At 42.4% G+C, this 20,738-nt stretch overlaps 1 protein-coding gene and 1 long non-coding RNA gene across 2 annotated transcripts in view; one reads left to right on the forward strand and one right to left on the reverse strand.

The window, feature by feature from the left end:
- The window catches only part of chd9 (chromodomain helicase DNA binding protein 9), a 150,919-nt gene that overhangs the window by 59,502 nt on the left and 70,679 nt on the right, over positions 1-20,738 (reverse strand). The window contains 6 exon segments of the mRNA XM_061765570.1: positions 1,570-1,656; positions 1,866-1,983; positions 8,641-8,696; positions 8,796-8,864; positions 10,132-10,278; positions 14,552-14,654. Of these exon segments, the coding sequence (XP_061621554.1) occupies positions 1,570-1,656; positions 1,866-1,983; positions 8,641-8,696; positions 8,796-8,864; positions 10,132-10,278; positions 14,552-14,654 (580 nt within the window).
- On the forward strand, positions 4,205-6,169 carry LOC133474169 (uncharacterized). Its single transcript, XR_009787381.1, has 4 exons — positions 4,205-5,439; positions 5,596-5,645; positions 5,733-5,789; positions 5,875-6,169. It is a non-coding gene; the product is annotated as an uncharacterized LOC133474169 (long non-coding RNA).

Here is a 20,738-nt window from a genome sequence, read left to right on the forward strand (position 1 = left end):
AATGAAATGTAGTGCACCTATACACCCAATCGGAATAGCTCATGTCACATTTAAATAGTTGACCAGTGATTTTCAATCGGAATAACAAAAAAGTCTCCATGTAAACCTGGCTACTGTCACCACCCTGCGAGTGGCGCTGTTTGCAAGGCGGTATCTAGTGGGGCTTACGGCTGAACTGAGTTTATCAGTTCATAAATTGATTCAATTTTACAGAAAAGATTTGTTCATTTAAGTGAGTGAGTCGTGAATGACAGACCACTACTCGACTCTCGTCTACCGCTCCGTTCCCCCACAAAAAAAAAAAAAAAAAAATGCTTGGTACGCAAATGCGTAGTGACACTTGAATCAAGTGCACTTTTCATATTTTCTCTTCTGGGCACCCCTGGTTAAATATGCATTTCCCATTATGTATTAGCATTCGCATTAAGCTAGCAGACAACCGCCTAGACTAGTGTGGTTGTTTTAAATACACAACATGTAATTCTCCTAGTTTTATGTTTAGTTTGACAGTAAACATCAAGTGGAAGTGGCATTCAATAGCTTGAAGAATTTTTTTACTATTTATTATAGTGCTGCTTATTGTGAAGTGAGGTGAGTTGAGTTCACTGGCACCATGCAGCACTCACATCTCAAGTTTGCGCTTGCAAATCAAAGCAAAAATGAAAAATTATCTGAATGACAGCTCGTATCTCGAAAAACCTATAAGGCGTGGCAGACAAAAGGATTTTTCATATCTTAAGATTGTTTATCTAATACAAACCCAACACCTGAAGATTAAAAAAAAAAAAAAATCAGCATTTAACAGTTTGGGTCGTACTGTGACCAAGACTGTCACAAAGATTCTGTTCTACCGCTGATCGACAAACGAAGACTCCAGTACCCAAGACAGAAATCTTGCATGATCAAATGTCATTTTATAAAAACAAACAAGAAGAAATATTTCTGGATATGTTGCGTCGAGGTTTCCTGAGGGTTGCTGAAGGGGCCGGACGCGGGAGTGTAGTAGAGAATAGTGATGTCGTCAATATAAGACTTGCATTGGAAAATAATTCTTGCCATCTGGTGCCACTTACACAAAATACAACATCAGGTGGTACATGTTTGATTTTATTTACAGCCTCTTTCTTGTTCCTCAGCCAGGTCGCTTCTTGATTGGCTAGATTCCGTTACACGTCACAAATCACGGAGTCATGACTTGGGAGTCGTCGACCTTCGCCTCATTCGTGAATATTTTTGACTGTAAATAATGAACTTGTTTAATATTTAAGATTGTCGACCCTAACCTGTTAAGGACCCTTTCATTGGGGCAAATTCACTTTAAACACACCTCAGACCACATGATAATCCTAAAAGACATAAAATAGTATGCTGTTTGTCGTCCTTGGTCGGGAAGGGGCAAAATGGGGACGAAAACTGTGCGATTATTTTTGTGTGTGTACCAGGTCTTAGTCGGGTTACGCGTATCTCAGGCACCATTGTACACTAAATACAGTATTATCAAAAGTTACAATTGAAACCGTTTCATCCCTACTAAAAAAAAAATTCTTCTAATGAAAGGATTCACTTTACCTCCCCTGTATCTTTGTCCTCACAATAAGACACTTCAAGCACGCGGTCCACCTCGACATAGTCCGGGTTGAAGAGCTCTTCTTCCATCTGGGAATCACAAGAGGGAGACAGAGGGAGCAAATCAACTCCAGCGCCTACTCACCATCTGGAGTCAACAGGCATACACAGATGTGCCCGCCCACACAGCAAGTGAAGACACAGCACAACCTCCACACACTTGCTTCATAGTCATAAGCATGCATCAAGTAACATACACACAGACACACACACACGCAGTGGAGTGAAAGTCATCTTACATCGGCGAAGAAAAGTGCCCGCTGCGCCTGTTTCATCTTGAAGCGTTTGATCTTCTGCTGGATCCTTTTGTCCTTCTCTAGCTGGCCCTCCGTGGCCCACTCGCAGTGGAGGTAGGAGCTGCGCACACACAGAGAACAACATACACATTGAGGCGAGTCTGAGAAAGCCTGAAGAGAACATTGTGAACGCTCACTCTCAACAGGTGTGATCGCATTTAGCAGTATGAAAATGTCATATCCCAAATATCATGACCAAAATGATCACAATTATTGGTATTATCACAATAAGATATATGCACCTAAATCATTGCAACAGGTTTTACTTTGAATAAAAGAATTCTCAATTCAGACTTTCCTTCACTGAGGAGTTGGCAACAGTTTTTTTTGCTGCCTCGGCTAGTAAATGATAAGCGTACACAATAATTCCCTGCATATTTGCTATTACCAATTCACGAAATCACCTATTCTTCTGTCAAACCTACAGTATCCCCAACTATTTGTTGAAAAATTCACCTATTCCTGTTTTTTGTTCTTTCTGAAAAGTCCTAAGATGGAACAAGATGCCACCAAAGCCCTGTCTAAATAGGAAAGTAGCACAGTAACTGGTGTCAAGGAAGCATATAGCAGAGATGCGTTTCTACTGTGAGACAAGCTTTGTATGTTAGGGAGCCAGGCCAGGACCAGCAGGTATCAAAAGCCTGACTCAAACACATTATCCTCGATGCTAGCATGCTAAATTCAAGACATAACCATTAAATCAATGGTCTAATCTGTATATGTATCAACTGTAGTTAGGTGTCAATAATGATTTTCTAGCATAGCAGGAACATGTCAAGAACACCTCCCTTCATCCTCTTAGTTGATCACTGTTGTAGTGCTAACTGAGCACACGTTGCATGAAAGAGGAGCAGGCCACAGAGCAGTTTACCCTCAGAGACACTAGATACCAGACATAAGGTAATGTAAAACTAACCGTTTTAAATCTCACAGTTTATCGGTAAACCGTGTACAGTTCCATCCCTAGTCCTAATTGTCACCTAGTCTCATTTTATTTATTCACTTTTCTCTGTGGTCTTCCAGCCGGTCGGGCCGGGCCGACGCGCAAGAGTCTAGCCTCTTACTTCACACAATCTGCACATTTTAAGTACTCACACTGTACATACTTCAAAAATTGGGCACATTCACATCTCATTCAGGGTCGCCTGGGGGACTGGCACGAGGCATGATGGAGCAGGTGCCGGGCCGGATACTGGCACATCTGTGCTGGTTTCCAGTTTAGTTGCAACCCCCTTTCTGCCCTGCCAGTCCTCTAGTTTTAATGCATCATACACCCATCTGTGGGGGGAGGGCAGTGTGGGGCTGGAGAGAACACTCGGCCAGGTGTTCCTGCATTCCGGCCTGCTCTCTGGCCCGCCATGCCTTTCCACCGCAGATTTTTAATGCACCATATACAGTGGGTACAGAAAGTATTCAGACCCACTTAACTTTTTTTTTTTTTACTCTTTGTTATATTGCAGCCATTTGAAAACAAAAAAACATTTAAGTTCATTTTCCCCCCCTCAATGTACACACAACACCACATATTGACAGAAAAAAACGGAATTGTTGAAATTTTTGCAGATTTATTAAAAAGGAAAAACTGAAATATCACGCAGCCATAAGTATTCAGACCCTTTGCTCAGTATTTAGTAGAAGCACCATTTTGAGCTAATACTGCCATGAGTATTTTTGGGAATGATGCAACAAGTTTTTCAACCCTGGATTTGGGAAACCTCTGCCATTCCTTCTTGCAGATCCTCTCCAGTTCTGTCAGGTTGGATGGTGAACGTTGGTGGACAGTCATTTTCAGGTCTCTCCAGAGATGCTCAATTAGGTTTAAATCAGGACTCTGGCTGGGCCATTCAAGAACAGTCACGGAGTTGTTCTGAAGCCACTCCTTTGTTATTTTAGCTGTGTGCTTAGAGTCATTGTCTCGTTGGAAGGTGAACCTTTGGCCCAGTCTGAGGTCCTGAGCACTCTGGAGAAGGTTTTTGTCCAGGATATCCCTGTACTTGGCTGCATTCATCTTTCCTTCGATTGCAACCAGTCGTCCTGTCCCTACAGCTGAAAAACACCCCCGTGGCATGATGCTGCCACCATCGTGCCTCACTGTTGGGACTGTATTGGACAGGTGATGAGCAGTGCCTGGTTTTTCTCCACACATACCGCTCAGAATTAAGGTAAAAAAGTTCCATCTTGGTCTCATCAGACCAGAGAATCTAATTTCTCACCATCTTGGAGTCCTTCAGGTGTTTTTAAGCAAACTCTATGTGGTCTTTCATGTGTCTTGCACTGAGGAGAGGCTTCCATCGGGCCACTCTGCCATAAAGCCCCGGTGGAGGGCTGCAGTGATGGTTGATTTTCTAAAACTTTCTCCCATCTCCCGACTGCATCTCTGGAGCTCAGCCACAGTGATCTTTGGGTTCTTCTTTACTTCTCTCACCAAGGCTCTTCTCCCCCGATTGCAGAGTTTGGCATGACGCCCAGCTCTAGGAAGGGTTCTGGTCATCCCAAACGTCTTCCATTTAAGGATTATGGACGCCACTGTGCTTTTAGGAACCTTAAGTGCAGCTGAATATTTTTTGTAACCTTGGCCAGATTTGTGCCTTGCCACAATTCTGACTCTGAGCTCTTCAGGCAGTTCCTTTGACCTCATGATTACCATTTGCTCTGACATGCACTGTGAGCTGTAAGGTCTTATATAGACAGGTGTGGCTTTCCTAATCAAGTCCAATCAGTATAATCAAACACAGCTGGACTCCACTGAAGGTGTAGAACCATCTTAAGGATGATCAGAAGAAATGGACAGCACCCGAGTTAAATATATGAGTGTCACAGCAAAGGGTCTGAATATTTATGGCTGTGTGATATTTCAGTTTTCTTTTTTAATAAATCTGCAAACATTTCAACAATTCTGTTTTTTTCTGTCAATAGAGGGGTGCTGTGTGTACATTAACTCGTTCCCTGCCAATGCGGTCCAAAGATGTAATTAAGAATCCATCTATTCCCTGCCAATGCCGTCTAAAGACGTCAATGGTGATCGTCAAGCCTCTGGATAACTGTAATGAGGAATGGCACCCAGTAGAGGGGAACAATGTCTTGAGGTGAACGTCCCTTCCTCAGATTGAAGACGAAGAAGAAGGAGGAGGAGGGGGCGGGCTGGCGGGGTGCAAGAGACAATGAGAAGAGACAAACATAATGGCGGAAAAGAGAGAACACAAAATGGAAAAAAAAAAAAAAAAGAAATCTAAAAAAAAAAAAAGCTTTCGGTATTAGAAATGTATTGCGCCAAGGCAAGAAAAATATTCCTGCGACCGACAGGAATGACGCCTTAGATCATGCGGGGAATAAAGGATGACGCACCGAGAGAGAATGCCGGCCCATACATATGGCGAGATGCTCTCGGTCGCTTGCTGGCTCATCTTCTGCCGACCAGGATTTGAATAAATGGAATCCGAAATTGCCAGATGAGTGAACTCCCTTTTGGATAGCCAGCAGAGGTTCCTCCGATGAAGACCGACAAAGTCCAGCGAAGGTAACTCGTTTGCAGCTCACGTTAGCTACATTTAGCGAGCAAACACGCTCCTTCAATCCTTGTTACATAAAATCAATTTAGTCCCACAAGTTCACATTACAATTTAACATCTGTTGCCACTACTGATGTGAATTTTACATTTCGTCCATCTTGCAGGAATTCAATACCCGCGAGTCGAAAGTCTTTTACGATTGCGACAAAGAAAAGTAATGTGTTTTTTTTTTACCCTTCCAAAACATGTCATCAATAAAAAGTATTCTCTAGTAATCGTATGTATTTTTTAAAACTTACAGGTGATGCATCCAGCAGAGGTTCGACTCCCATTCCAGTACGCAGTGCAGACAAAAAAGGTAATTGAAAGCTTTTTTTTTCCTCAACGTCAGCAATTTCAACAATGTATTTTTATAGTAATAGTTATATTTCTAAACTGCACAGGTTGCGCTCCGAGCAGAAGTAATGACTGGTTTCAAGAAGAATGACAACCACAAGATCCCATTCACTGCCAACCGAAGAATAAAATCCATGTGGATAAAATTTTACTAGATTTTATGCACAAGGTAATAAAAACCTGAAAGAGCAAAGGGTGGAGGAGGAGAATTTGGAGGAAAAAAGTGCAAGTGTGGGAGCCCCATTTGTTAATGCATTTTTGTCTAATGTAAATTCTGTACAGAGCTAGATTTGTAAATAAATTATTTTTCTGTCAAAAGTACATTCTCTCAGTGTTATTATATGTTCAGATGTTTGATATTTTCACAAAAGAAAAACAATATTGGTGTCAAAGTCATTGTTCTGCTTGATGCGTCTGCTTTCACAAAAAGGCTGTTTTCTCCGTTTCTCTTTCTTCCAGAAACAGATTTGGCTGAAAGTAGCCTATATTTGACTGCTGATTACTAAAGAACGGTATTAGTTAGAGACAAACTTTTTTTTCTGATGAAAGAATAGAGTCTGATACTTCATTTGGTGGTTTTGTTGTTTACATCTTCATAGTACATAATATTCTGTGGGGCTTGAAAAATCTTGAAAAAAATTAACAAATGGTTGCAAGATAAAGTGAAAATTTTAAGGGGGTATGAATACTTTCCATACTCACTGTACATTCGCACAGCTTTAGCTCAGCTGGTTGGCCTAGGTGGGGGCGACGGTTACGGGTCATCATGGCCCTCAGACCGTCTCGCCTCACGCCCAGCAGTCTCTCCAATTTTAATGCACTACACCCCAGGGATAATGGCTGCCAGTTGGGGACCTGGTAACCATAGTACGTAATAGGGTGGGTGGTGGGTATTCAGATTTCTCTTGGCTTGACTCCTGGGACCTGCAACCCCCATCCCTGCGGTTTTCGGCCCGCGGAGAGATGGGTTTCCTCCCCTCCTCCCTCATTTGGGGCCCCGCCTTCCACTCCCCTCTCTTGGCGGCCTCGTCCGTCCTTGCTCACAACGGGCGCTTAACATGGGCTCTCTTTTGCCGGGCTATGACTGTTTTCGGGTGGCGGCTGACTCCTGCGTTGGGCCCTGTTGGTGGCTGGGGCCCCCATGCTCTCTGGGGTGGTTGGGGCAGTGGCGGTGGTGTGGCGCGCTGGGTGGGGGTGATTGGGCGTGGTCCAGTGCCCCTCCCTTTGGGACTGGTCGGGGCGCTTCGTTTGGGCTGGGGACCGCTCTGGGTCCTGGGGAGTGGGTGGCGCACCCCTGGTTGGGTTCCCCGCTGGACGGGCTCGCTGGCTTGGCCCCCCCTTGCGAGTGGAGGGGGCCGGGGCCACCCTTCCTCAATGTGCCAGCTCAGCAAATCCGTACACCAGTTGACTAACATGCATGCGATATGGTGTTCATTCACTAATAGGTTCGATAGACACGCTTTAGGCTTTAATTGCTTGTGCTGGGACCGCTAATAACAACAGGTCTTACAGGTGTTTAGACACTAAAAAGAATCTCACCACATCATTCGTCAGTAGCACAGACTTCCTCATTTCCCACATCCTGTCCTGTCCTGCACTTTTCTGTCCTCTCTTATCTTCTTCTCTTGGTTAGTTATTGCATGTCCTCACTGGGTGCCGAGAACACGATTTGACTGTTGTAATGTTACTTGTGCTCAAATATCTAGACTAACTATTGTTCTGCTGTGGTTCGCACCACTATTCCCCTTGTCCACTCTGTCCCTCTATCTGTCCCCTAAAACCCTTTTCTGGCCGGCTGCATTTTCAACAAACATCAGAATAATTAAAAAATAAGCAGAGGGAGTATTTCAAACTCCCCTGTTGCAAAGCAAAACTATTCCAGCACAAAAGGCATACAGATCCACCATTCTGCAAGGCCATGCAGCTGAACAAGATACATATTTTTAACCTAACAATAATAATTATTATTCACTGGGGCAAACTGTATTGGTGCACCCATAAACTTCACCAATTCAATGGGTAAACAACTCAGAATTCAACCTAAAAGTTCCAGTAAATACGGTCCCAAAGGTCTAACAAGAAAATTGAGAAACTGAACAAAAACAAACAAAAAAATATATATATTTTCCAGTGGGTTTTCCGTGCAACTTTGGGGGGGGGGGGGGGTTCATGTGTATAGTGGACGCCCGTGTATTTGCGGTTCGGCATCTGCAGAGTCACCTATTCGCAGATTATAATTTTTTTATTTCCATGTTTTTTTTTTGGGGGGGTGGTGCTGGCCCTACCCCCGTTTATTTTAAGAAAGCACTCATCGGTGGTATTTTCCCGCTTATTCACGCTTTTTTTTTTTTTTTTTTTTTAATGGCAATTGTAATGGCCGTCAATTATTTGTGGACTATTCGCAGTAGGGCTCGGTCCCTATCCCCCGTGAACAGCGGGGACCCACTGTATATATAACGTTTCACATTGGCTATTGACGGTCTAATTCAAAGAAAGATTGTAATAGAAATACAGCATTTATCAGTAGCCTTGCCTTTATCAGTAGCCTTGCCTTTTACACAGAACTTATCCTTTAACCCTCCTCTGTTTATTTTGCTGATTTCTGTTTTTTATTACACATCATAAATATACTGCTAACATACCGGTACATGTTACACATATTTTCATCAAACCAAATCAGATTGGCAAAAAATTTAATCATTTTCATTGCACATCTATGATAAAAATTTTACAAACAATTCACACTATTTGAGTGGCAAGCACAGAAAGCTAAAAAAATAAAATAAAATAAAAAAGAACCAGGAAGAACTTACTAGTTTTTGTACTTGACAAAAAACTCTTCCACTTCGACCAGCACCTCTGGAGCAACCTATAAGGATTATAAAGTACAAATAAATCTACAATTTACCGCTCTGATGACAGACAAACACATCACAGCGGATCAGAAGGAAAAAAATCAGTGGGTTACCTCCTTCTTGACGACGCGAGAGGTCATGATTTTGTCCACGACGGCAGCGTCTTCTTCACTTGGGTTTTCCTGCAGATGGAGATGAGAAGAAAACGTTGATGGTCAGTAGAGGCTTCTTGGAGAGTTTGTTTCTATATCGAGAATCTACCCTTAGAGGCGGCCATAAATCACACAGGTAGTAAAAAAGCCCTAGGGTGAAATTGTGATTTCGGACTGTATTAATAATTCATGGAGGTTGTAACATTGTGCCTTGTAAGTGAGCTTTTATTAAAAGTAGCAACTCCATTCGGAAATAGCTTCATGTGTGTTTAGCTTTTACTTAACTTTTTTACTGGGTTAATACTATTTTGCTGTTTTTTTTCTATTTACTCTACCATGACACGTGTTCCATCGTGCCGCTTCGGGGCAAAAAAAAAAAATGTCAGAATTTTGAACCAACGCAGCCAGTCTGCCTCGTGTCAATGTGAAAAGACTCGACTCCAATGGCAACGTGTCATTAATGTTAAGTAAGTACAATTTGGCACAACATGAAATTAATGAAGTGAATTTGTGTAAACACACTGTAAAGGTTTAAATGATATATATATATATATATATATATTATATATATATATATTATAATATATATATGATATATATGTATATATATATAATTATGGCGGCACGCTGGAAGACTGGTTAGCACATCTCCCTCACAGTTCTGAGAACCGGGTTTAAAATCCCGGCACCGCCTTTGTGGAGTTTGCATGTTCTCCCCGTGCCTGGGTGGGTTTTCTCCGGGCACTCCGGTTTCCTCCCACATCCCAAAAACATGCATGGTAGGTTGATTGGACCCTCAAAATTTCCCTTAGGTGTGAACGTGTGCGCAAATGGTTGTTTGTTTATATGTGCCCTGCGATTGGCTGGCGACCAGTTCAGGGTGTACCCTGCCTCTCACTCGAAGATAGCTGGGATAGGCTCCAGCACGCCCGCGACCCTTGTGAGGATACAGCGGTACACAAAATGGATGGATGGATGAAATGTACTCGCCTCCAGCAAATTTCTCATGTCACGTGTCATCAAAGGGTGAGTAATTTTATTTTACTTAAGCAGTCTAATTATACAGTGGTTAACTTACTTGTACACTTGTATGACAGTTAAGAATGTTAAAAACACAAAGTTTACTCGCATCCAGCAATCCTTTCTCTTCACTATCTACGCCACGTGACATCAAAGAGTAAGTATTTTTCACTACTTGACTCTGATTATATAGTAGATTGGTTAACTTATTTTTACACATCTATGACAGTTCCAATGTGAAAAAGCACGACCTTACTGTGACGTAGCACGTACTCACCACAAAGAGCTGCACCGTAGGCTGCTTGGACGTCGCCGGGTTGGCCTTCTTGGCTTTGATGATCACCTTGCCGTCCTCGTCCGACAGCCTCGCTTCCAGCTCTTCTGCGTACTTCTTCCTCTTGACCTGACGATTAGAGCGTCTCTTCTGCAATGTAAAAAGACAAGAAACACTTAGCATGTCAACTGTTAGCGTGTCAGCATTTGATCAAATATTATTTGCACTGATTTCAAAGCATGATATAAAACCATTATCTACCTGCTTTGTTTCTTTATCACTCAGGTTGCTCTCTTGCTATATGCTAACATACAAACTGTTAGCATGTTTGAATATGTACAATCCGAATTAATCTGCCTCTGCGCTTTTTCCACGCTATAAGTTAACACAACTGTTAGCATTTTATCAATTTTCATGAGAAATGGTATCCAACTATAGGGCAAGACGCACTAGAGGAAATGATTGAAATTCCTTATTGATCTGTCTGAGCACTCTCTCTACTCATGTTGCCATCTTTCTATAGGTTAGCATGCCAACTGTTAGTATGTTAGCATTTTGTTTTTGTTTTCAGATTTACAGTGGTTAATTTATATTTTCTTAACACTTGTTTGACAGTAAGTATATAAAAATGTTACTTTAAAAATTCAACTTCAGTTTAAAAAGGTGACAGTTTGACCATGGAACAGCTTTTTTTCCATTTCCTATTTTGATCAGCATCCCTTGACAGACTTCAGAGGTATATAATACATAAAATAATGAATAATAATGCTGATATTTGTGTCACACTGGCCCTTTTAGCAAATGACAACATGACTTTTTATAATGCCAAAGTTACTGTGAACAAACAAATGTCAGAAAAAAGTTACTTCTTTTCAATTCCTTCCTGAGTGTAATATTTATAACATACGCGTGGGTGACTGCTTCCAGCATCAATACACAAAACCCTGCTCATAATATGTTGTTAATTAAAAAGAAATGCCACCAAAACAAAGTTAATTAGGTTCGTGAAACAATACTCCTCCCCATAGAAGCATTAAAATCTCACATCTACAACTAAACTGCCCAGTCAATAATGTCACAGGCTGTGACAAAATGGCTGAGTCGCGCAGTTTCCAATTTGTCTATGTTTTGTTGTGTGTGTGGTGGGGGTGGGGGGGGGGGGGGGGTTACATCGCGTGCAGTGTGTAGGAAGTGATTTTGTTAAGGAGGAAGTCACGTAAGAGAGATGACACCACCTCATGTTGCAAAACCCATCAAATGAATCTGAATTCGTTTTATTCCTGGGCTAATGTGTCAAAATTTGGGGGAAAAAACTCCATTTAAAAAAAAAAAAAAAACTCGAAGACTGCAGGTTCATTGCTTCTGTTATTTAATTCCATCCATCCATTTACTTTACCGCTTATCCTCACTAGGGTCGCGGGCTGCTGGAGCCTATCCCAGCTATATCCGGGTGGGTGGCAGGGTGCACCCTGAACTGGTCGCCAGCCAATCGCAGGGCACATTGAAACAAACAACCATTCGCACTCACATCCACAACTACGTGCAATTTAGATGCCTCCATCAACCTACCACGCATGTTTTTTGGGACGTGGGAGGAAACCAGAGTGCCCGGAGAAAAGCCACCCAGGCACGGGGAGAACATTCAAACTCCACACAGGCGGGGCCGGGATTTGAACCCCGGTCCCCAGAACTGTGAGGCATATGTGCTAACCAGTCGTTCACCGTGCCGGCTGTTATTTAATAAAAAAAAAAAAAAGCTGTAACACCCAACGAAACATTTCAATTTGAGCACATTGTCGTATTCCATGAGAAGGTGCTGTTGTCCTTGCTTTGACCTCAGTGCCACCAAAAGAGACCAGAATGTGCACTCTAGAGTGCTAACTGCTACCTGATCCTCCCCGCCTCCCCACCAACACACACGAACCTCCTGGGACCATCTTTTATGAGCAATTATCCTGTGGCTTTGGGTGTGTTAGAGGGAGAGTTTGCAGTAGGGCTGCACGATATTGGGAAAAAATGACATTGCAATTTTTTTTTTTTTTAACCTGCGATATATATTGCGATGTGAAATAATAGAGGAATGATCTTTTCTTATATTACAAAACAAAATAAATACCATATCACAGTATGATCATACAGTGTTTTAACTAAAGCATTCTGATGCAAATGATTTTCGTAGTAACCTATTTTTAGAATTATGTGCTGTAATACAAAAGAACACATTCACTCCCATTTACGCAGTCACTGAAGAACCTCGCTCACTTACGGGACTGTCGTGTGCCTTTCTAGTTTCATTCTGAAGAGCGAAATAGGAAATGCTGCACGTGTACGTTCTTTCTATTATTTATATTAAACCAACATCGCAGCAGACCCTGCGATGTGACTATTGTGCACACGTACATCGCGATGAAGATGCTCAAACAAAATATCGTGCAGGCCTAGTTTGCAGTTAAAATAAAAAAAAAACACTTTGTGTCATATATGTTAAAAAACTGTCTGTACGACCTGACAGTAGACCACAGTATTATTAAAATGACCTTTTGAAGAATCACCCCTCTCTGGCCCCATCAAATCCCTCTATAACAACTTGTAATTTACAACTGGAGGCTGTTGGACAAGAATACCCAATCAGAGTGTCGTGTCAGGAGGCGTGACCAAATAGTCTGTCAATCATTTACACCCGGCCACTGCGCACACGGAGGCTCATAAGGACATACTGCAGCCTCTTGCAGAGTAGACTATTGTATTTTCCTGGCTGATTATTTAACGTTGGTTAGCAACAAAGTTAAAAAGAAGGGATTGGACAGCTCTTTACTTCAAATCAAGGGTAAAGATTAATGCTGCAGGATATTGGAAAAAAATGACTGCAATTTTTTTAAACCTGCGAGAAACCCCATTCAAAGCCATAACAGGAGGGAACAAGTGTAACAAAAAATGGACCAGTTAAACATAACAACACAGTACCCAGTCTGAGGTTCTAAGCACTTTGGAGAAGGTTTTTGTCCAGGATATCCCTGTACTTGGCCGCATTCATCTTTTCTTCGATTGCAACTAGTCTCCCTGTCCCTGCAGCTGAAAAACACACCCACAGCATGATGCTGCCACCACCATGCTTCATTGTTGGGACTGTATTGGACAGGTGATGAGCAGTGCCTGGTTTTCTCCACACATGCCACTTAGAATTAAGGCCAACAATTTCTATCTTGGTCTCATCAGACCAGAGAATCTTATTTCTCACCATCTTGGAGTCCTTCAGGTGTTTTTTTTTTATTATTTTTTTTTTTTTTATAGAAAACTCCATGCGGACTTTCATGTGTCTTGCACTGAGGAGAGGCTTCTGTCGGGCCACTCTCCCATAAAGCCCCGACTGATGGAGGGCTGCAGCAATGGTTGACTTTCTATAACTTTTGCCCATCTCCCGACTGTATCTCTGGAGCTCAACCACAGCCTCTTTGGGTTCTTCTTTACCTCTCTCACCAAGGCTCTTCTCCCCCAATTGCTCAGTTTGGCCGGATGGCCAGCTCTTGGAAGGGTTCCGGTCGTCCCAAACGTCTTCCATTTAAGGTTTATGGAGGCCACTGTGCTCTTAGGAACGTAAAGTGCTGCATGAAATTTTTTGTAACATTGGCCAGAACTGTGCCTTGCCACAATTCTGTTTCTGAGCTCTTCAGGCAGTACCTTTGACGTCATGAATCTCATTTGCTGTGACATGCACTGTGAGCTGTAAGGTCTTATATAGACAGTGGTGTGGCTTTCCTAATCAAGTCCAATCAGTATAATCAAACACAGCTGGACTCCAATGACGGTGTAGAACCATCTTAAGGATGATCAGAAGAAATGGATAGCACCAGAGTTAAATATATGAGTGTCACAGAAAAGGGTCTGAATACTTATGGCCTGTGTGATATTTCAGTTTTTCTTTTTTAATAAATCAGCAACAATTTTTTTTTCTGTCAATATGGGGTGCTGTGTGTACATTGTGGAAAAAAATAACTTCATGATTTTAACAAATGGCTGCAATATAACAAAGAGTGAAAATTTTAAGGGGGTCTGAAAACGTTCAGTACCCACTGTATGTGGATTACTATCAGCAGCAAAATTAATTAATTCATTAATTAATTTGAAAAGCCAAAATGTAATTGAATAATAAGGTTCCAGAAAGATGACACGTAACCTTGCTAGGCTTGCATTTGTCAGACGGACAGTGCAGATACTGTATGTTTGTCCGGCATCATCGTGAAAGTGGGGCGGCTGGTATAGCGTGGGAAAAGTTGGACATAGTGCCGCTAAGTCAGCATCACGTGATCTATTTGCGTGCAAATTTAGGTCCAAATTTAGGCCGGTCTTCTACGGATTTGAAAAAATAGAGCCGTCAGCAATGGTTTTTTTTGTTTTTTTTGTAAAACATAATATTGGTTTTTACCGAGTCTTTAGAAGTGTGTCGAGGAGAAGGGTCCTCGTCTGACTCCTCCTCGGAAGAGTCGGGCTTTCGCTTCTTCTTCTTCCCAATCTTGATGACAATTTTCCTAAGGGAGGAAAAACAACAGCCATCCATTTAGTTAATGAGGGAAAAGACAAGAGTGATGACTAAAGAGCAGTTTTAAGTAGCAAACAATAGTGTTGTTTGTAGTTGAAAAGTCAGCCATGTCATTGGCGCGTTTGTTTATAGTCTTCACATCTCTAGCTATTCTCAATCTCAGAAATTTCAAAATACAGTTTCCACAACCAGATTCTCTACTATCAACCCACAACAGAAGCAATAAGTGCCTTCAGTACTGAGCATACAGTTACTGTATCAGGGTTGGAACAATGTGGGCCCAATTAAAACTACCTAGTTATCAATCAGGACTAGGGCGATTTGGGAAAATACTCCAATTGCAAGATTATTGTAAACTATGTTTGCCTTGGGTCCCTAAATAACTAGCTTCAGGCCTGCTTCGAGCCAGCGCCGCCGCCGCTCGGCATGACAACTGAAGTGGGATTAGGGGTGATTTGTTTTAATTTTAACATAAATTAAGCAATCTGGAAGACTCTGAAGAGTACAATAAGGCAAAAAAATAATAATAATTAAAAAAATAAAATTCTTCACGCAGAAAAACTTATTTACACCGCTCAAGTACATGTTGATGTACAAATTCAAGATTCAAATAAAATTTGCCTCATTACATTTCTTTTTTTGTTCTGGTCTCCAACTTGAGCCAGGTCCATCTCCACCTGCACCTGATGCCTGCTTCACGCTGTGCCACATGAATAGCATCCTCCTCTTTAAGCACTCTCATTCTGGAAAATAATTTGACTAAAATCTTTATCTGTTTTACTTTATTTTTCAATATTACCAACTTCAAAGGCTAATCCCAAATGCATCCTCCAGGAAAATATTAAGTACAATATTTTTCTGTTTTTATTGGCCATTTCTGAATTTGAAGTGAGTTCATTCTGTGTTGTGACATAATCTCTAACATCACTCTGTCGCTTAATACATTTAAAATTAACATCCGTAAACTAATTAGATAATTGTAGGCACGTTTCCTAATTAATACAAGATGTACTAGCGGATCAACTCGTCGCCGATGTTACGTGTGTTTCACGGTTCTGCTTGGACCACAACCAGGGCCACAACCCGCAGCACCTAGGTAGCCAAATATTGTACTCAAGTAAGAGTACTGTTACTTGACAATAATGTGACTCAAGTAAAAAGGAGTCCTCCAAAAAATTACTCGAGTAAGAGTAAAAACTACACAATGAAATAATTATTCAAGTACTGAGTAAATAGTAACTTTTGATTTCAATTTAAAAAAAATTACAAACTAAAATGCGGGCAAATGTGCAAATTCTGATGTTGCTTTGTGTGTGTGTGTGTGTGTGTGTGTGTGTGTGTGTGCGTGCGCACAGTCAAAAATATAACAGCACATCTGCAATTTACTGCAAGGTGTTTTCTCAAGTTATAAGTGAGCTGAAATATCGACGTTTGGGCAGACAGTGCCAGACAAATACTACAATACATAAAAGCTGTTTTTTTTGTTTGTCTAAATGTAAAGTTCTGAGGACCTGGGTTCAATCCCCGGCCCCGCCTGTGTGGAGTTTGCATGTTCTCCCCGTGCCTGCGTGGCTTTTCTCCGGGCACTCCGGTTTCCTCCCACATCCCAAAAACATGCATGGTAGGTTAATTGAAAACTCTAAATTGGCGTGAATGTGAGTGCGGATGGTTGTTTGTTTGTATGTGCCCTGCGATTGGCTAGCAACCAGTTCAGGGTGTACCCCGCCTCCTGCCCGATGATAGCTGGGATAGGCTATAGTACGCCCGCGACCCTAGTGAGGAGAAGCGGCTCAGAAAATGGATGGATGGATGGAAGGAAACGTCTGTTCTTCAGCAGGCCCCCTTTGGCATCATTGTAATACAGTGCAGTACCCGTCATTACCAACCACTGTGCTGCGGCACATTAGTGTGCCATGAGAAAAAGAAAATCAGTGGGAAATTATCCAATTTCACTTTATCGGTCCAGAAATTGTTTATTTACTACAAACAATGTATCCATGATCATTTCTCTATGCCAATGACATATAATGACAGGCAGAACAATGAAATGCTTTTACAAGATAACAGAAGGTACAATTAACCGGAGTTTCCACCTGCTGCCATCCATACAACAGAATAGAATATCTTTGTGTTCAGCTAAGCAGGCCCAGATGTCACACTGAGCAAGTACATTTGTGGGTAAATTTAGAGAAGCTCATAGTTATTTCAGGAAATATACTTGTTGTGACATTTTTGTTTAGTGGTGTCCTATGTCCCGATTTTTCAAGTGCAGAATATGTGCATAGGCTTAAAAAAGGTTGGGAAACACTGAAGTACCTTATAAAGAAAGGCATAGACAATGGCAACCATTTCATCCCCATTGTGTGTCTATGTGAGGTGGGGGTGGATGGCGTGTGGTAATTGCACTATGCGCCACACTTCAACGAGAACAAAAGAACAACAGAGAAAAATGTGGACCTGCCTGTTCTTTTTGCTCTTTGAAGTGCTTCTGTTTGCAAAAAACACAACCCAAATTCTTCAGACAGACGGCGAAAAAAACAGCGACACAGCTAATTTGGTATCACATTTTGCGGTGACACCTTGCAAGCCAAGGTCGTGGGAATCACTCAGAATATGGAGGCTCTTGAATATGGTCGCTGGATGTATTATTTGGTTATGGGATGTGCGAGAAAAAGCCTATTCCTGCAGCGGTGCACTGCTATAAAGGGCTGCCTCCTCTTTCTGTCAGCTACTCCCCCTCCCCCCCCCCCCCCACCCATGCTCATGATATTGCATTTCACAAAACCCTCTGACAATGACACTTTATAGTTGCCATGCAACATGCCCTTGGGAACCGGGGTTTGCAGCGGTGCCGGTGATGTCACATCCTGTGCGAAAGGCAACACCAGTACGTTCGTGTCTGGGGGGCACCTGACAGGAAGCATTGAGAAATGTGCCAAGTCAGGGTGACACAAAGTCTACCAGCTGTGACACCCAAAAAGGTTGCATAGAATCAGCCTAATCAAAAAGTGTCTGGTGGAATAACAGTGTTGCCGGGCCGAGATTACAGAAGACAATAAGGGTGAAGCGGCTCTAATCCACGCATGGCATTGGGGGGAAATAACAAAATACAAATACATCGTTACTGCAATTTGATTTATCAGGTATCTGTACTTGAGTATATTTTTCTGATGACTTTTTGCTTTTAACCCTTACGCTTAAAAACAGTCATCTGTACTTTTTGCTCCTTACTTGGTCAAAATATGAATTTTATTTTTTTCCAACCTCTGTGGATGACAACACGTTTTTTATTTATTTATTTTTTGTCCGGTTTGGCTGTTAGGTCAAGCAGAATGGAAAATCTGTATCACTTTTATGCCGGAACAGTTTTACTGTGTCACAGTGGAGTTTTTAAGCTTCAGTTTTGGTTTCTTAGAATCATAATTGAGGGTTATTGAGAATCAGACTTGATCAGTCGAACAGAACAGAACAAAGGACAGGAAAAGAAGCATGGAGGACAAGGGTCGTGAACCAGACTGTACAATTGAAGTGTGGTGGGATTAATTATGTAAATTATAAAAGTCTACAGGACGCAAGTATAAGTGAGGGGATACACAAGCGATTTGCATATTCATTAGTTATTTGTCGCAGTAAGTGCGTGACCCCACACCCAGTGAAAGATTCCTAGGGGTGTGCGCCTGCGGATACATGCAAGTGAATTGACACCGTTTTACATGCACAAAGACTGACAGAAGTGTCCTGTAATTGCAGCGGCCGCACCGCGGAGGCTGAGGACCCCACCCAATCAATCGAGTGGCGGGATCAGGCCCAGGGTCCACCAGAGAGCAGCCCGGTAGATGGGACACGTCCCACACTGAGGGACCCAGAGCGGCCTGCCGGCCCCACCGAGGCGCCCCGACAACTGGCCACCCAGTGGGGGCTGCAGGGAACCAATCCCAACCCCCCTCCACCCCCAGGAGAGCCAGACGCCCCCCCCCCCCCCCCCTCCCCAAACTGCAGGGCCTGTGATGCAGCCAGTCCCCGCCCAGCCCGAGGTCGGGAGAGTGTCCCTTGTTTGTTTGAAAGGAGGGCGTATAGGGGCACCCGACAAGGGAATGATAAGGGGAGGGGGGTAATCTAAGGAGCAGCCGTGGGCCATGAGGGGTCAGCCCAAACACCAAGCAGTCGTCCAGCCCGGGGGTGGGGGGCGGCCTTAGGAACACCGCCATGCAACTAAGTGAGACCCACCTCCCCCCGTTACTATGACTGCTAGGTCCCGGACTGGCAGTAATTGGCCCTGATTGATGGATTAAGATCTTAGAGACAGCAGTGAGGAGAAGTGGCTCAGAAAATTGATGGAATTTTTGATAAGCAAGCATCTGGTCCTGGCTTAGCCCGGCTGTCAAATTTTAAAAGTCAATGTGGCCCCTGAGCCAAAAGGTTTGCCCACCCCTGTACGAGAAGGATTCGTGGTGGATGCGTTGTCTTGTGCCAACCAAAAAAGAACCAGCTTCTGGCGTTCAAAAATTCTCTGTCTTATCAGAAAAAACATACAGGAAAGGAAGGTGTATTTCTTCAGTTATTGCTAATCAACCTGATTGTCCTGACAGAATTTAGCTTGAATAAAATCCTTTTTTTTCTTCTTAGTATGCAAGTTCATAAAAGAGGGAAAGTATTTCGTGTGCAGAATTTTTTTTTTTTGCGCAGTTATCAAAATGTCAGGTATTGTGTATACTGTAACTGACAGTCAAAATTAGATTTTACTTCTTACTTTTGTACTTACGGTAAGTAGATCCACTTTACATTCTCATTTTTTTTTTTTTACTTGTATTTAATTAAAGGAGCTGCATCAGTATCTACCTTCATCAGAGTCGTTATTTAACAACTATCTGTACTTTCATTTAAGTACAGAGTGGGTGTACTTTAGCCACCTCTGCCGCATAGGAAAACCTCACGATACTGGAGGGCCATGAAATGGTCAATTGAAAGAGAGATGATGCTCTGGCACTGCTGTCCGAGATCATCTTATCATCCCTGTTAAGTACTTGTGACTACCTTTAATGACACTGCTCCCCGACAAGCTACTGGTAGTGTTGTGATTGGCAATTAGTCCAGCATGATATACCGCATTCACCCTCAGTTTGCGCCAGCCTACAGAGTATGCGTTGACAAGTTTATCAATTAATTGACTGTTGAAGGGTTGGCCGATTGTGTGGAATTGACTCCCAATTAGAGGGGGTCCTCGGTTCACGACGGAGTTCAATTGCCACAGCCGCAATATAACCCGAATTTGTACAAATGTCTAAATGTGGCGTACTGCGCTTTACATTAACACCGGCCAACTAGCCAAATGCCGGTGGATTTCAACAGTGGCTAGTAACACTGCCTCTCCCACCAGCCACTTTGGCAGGTTGAGTTTAATGTGAACTATGGCATGTGTTGTGCAGTCGACCTAGAGGCTTTGATGATGATATTCTTTACTTCAAAGGGCAATGACATACATTAACCACTAGACTGCACAAGTGAGTGAGGCAGGTCATTAATCACAAGGTGAAACTCACAGTGCTTGAATACATAAACCAACCGTTAGTGAACAATAAAATAAATTGCGTGGATATACGGTCTACTACTTCTACTAGGGAATAATTAACATCTAACATCAAGAATAAACTTAAGCAAAAGGTCAACTACAGTATTTACACAAAGCTGCTCGGCATGCTGGGGATTCCAGCATCAACTTCCTTGACACGACAATATATTTTGTTGTAGTTTTCGCAAAGATAATAAACCAGGCTTAGTAAACTAGTGGACCATTTGAAATTTTATTTGACATGGCCTGTCAGACTTACTGATTTGATGTAACGTGTGTGTGTTTGCAGTGATCAATAAAATCATGGCCATACAAAAACCCATATGATGACAAGTTCATCCTCGTGGACTTGCCATAAATAGATGGTCCCATTGTGCACAAAGGATCTACTGGCTCGCACCAAACAAGATGAGACTACATTGCTATTTGCTACAAACTTTGAAAAACAAGACAGCCTTCAAAATGTCTCTCGTAAAGCCGAAAAACCCCAACAAAGTTGATGTT

Source organism: Phyllopteryx taeniolatus, chromosome 2, assembly GCF_024500385.1.
Source record: "Phyllopteryx taeniolatus isolate TA_2022b chromosome 2, UOR_Ptae_1.2, whole genome shotgun sequence".
NCBI lineage: Eukaryota > Metazoa > Chordata > Actinopteri > Syngnathiformes > Syngnathidae > Phyllopteryx > Phyllopteryx taeniolatus.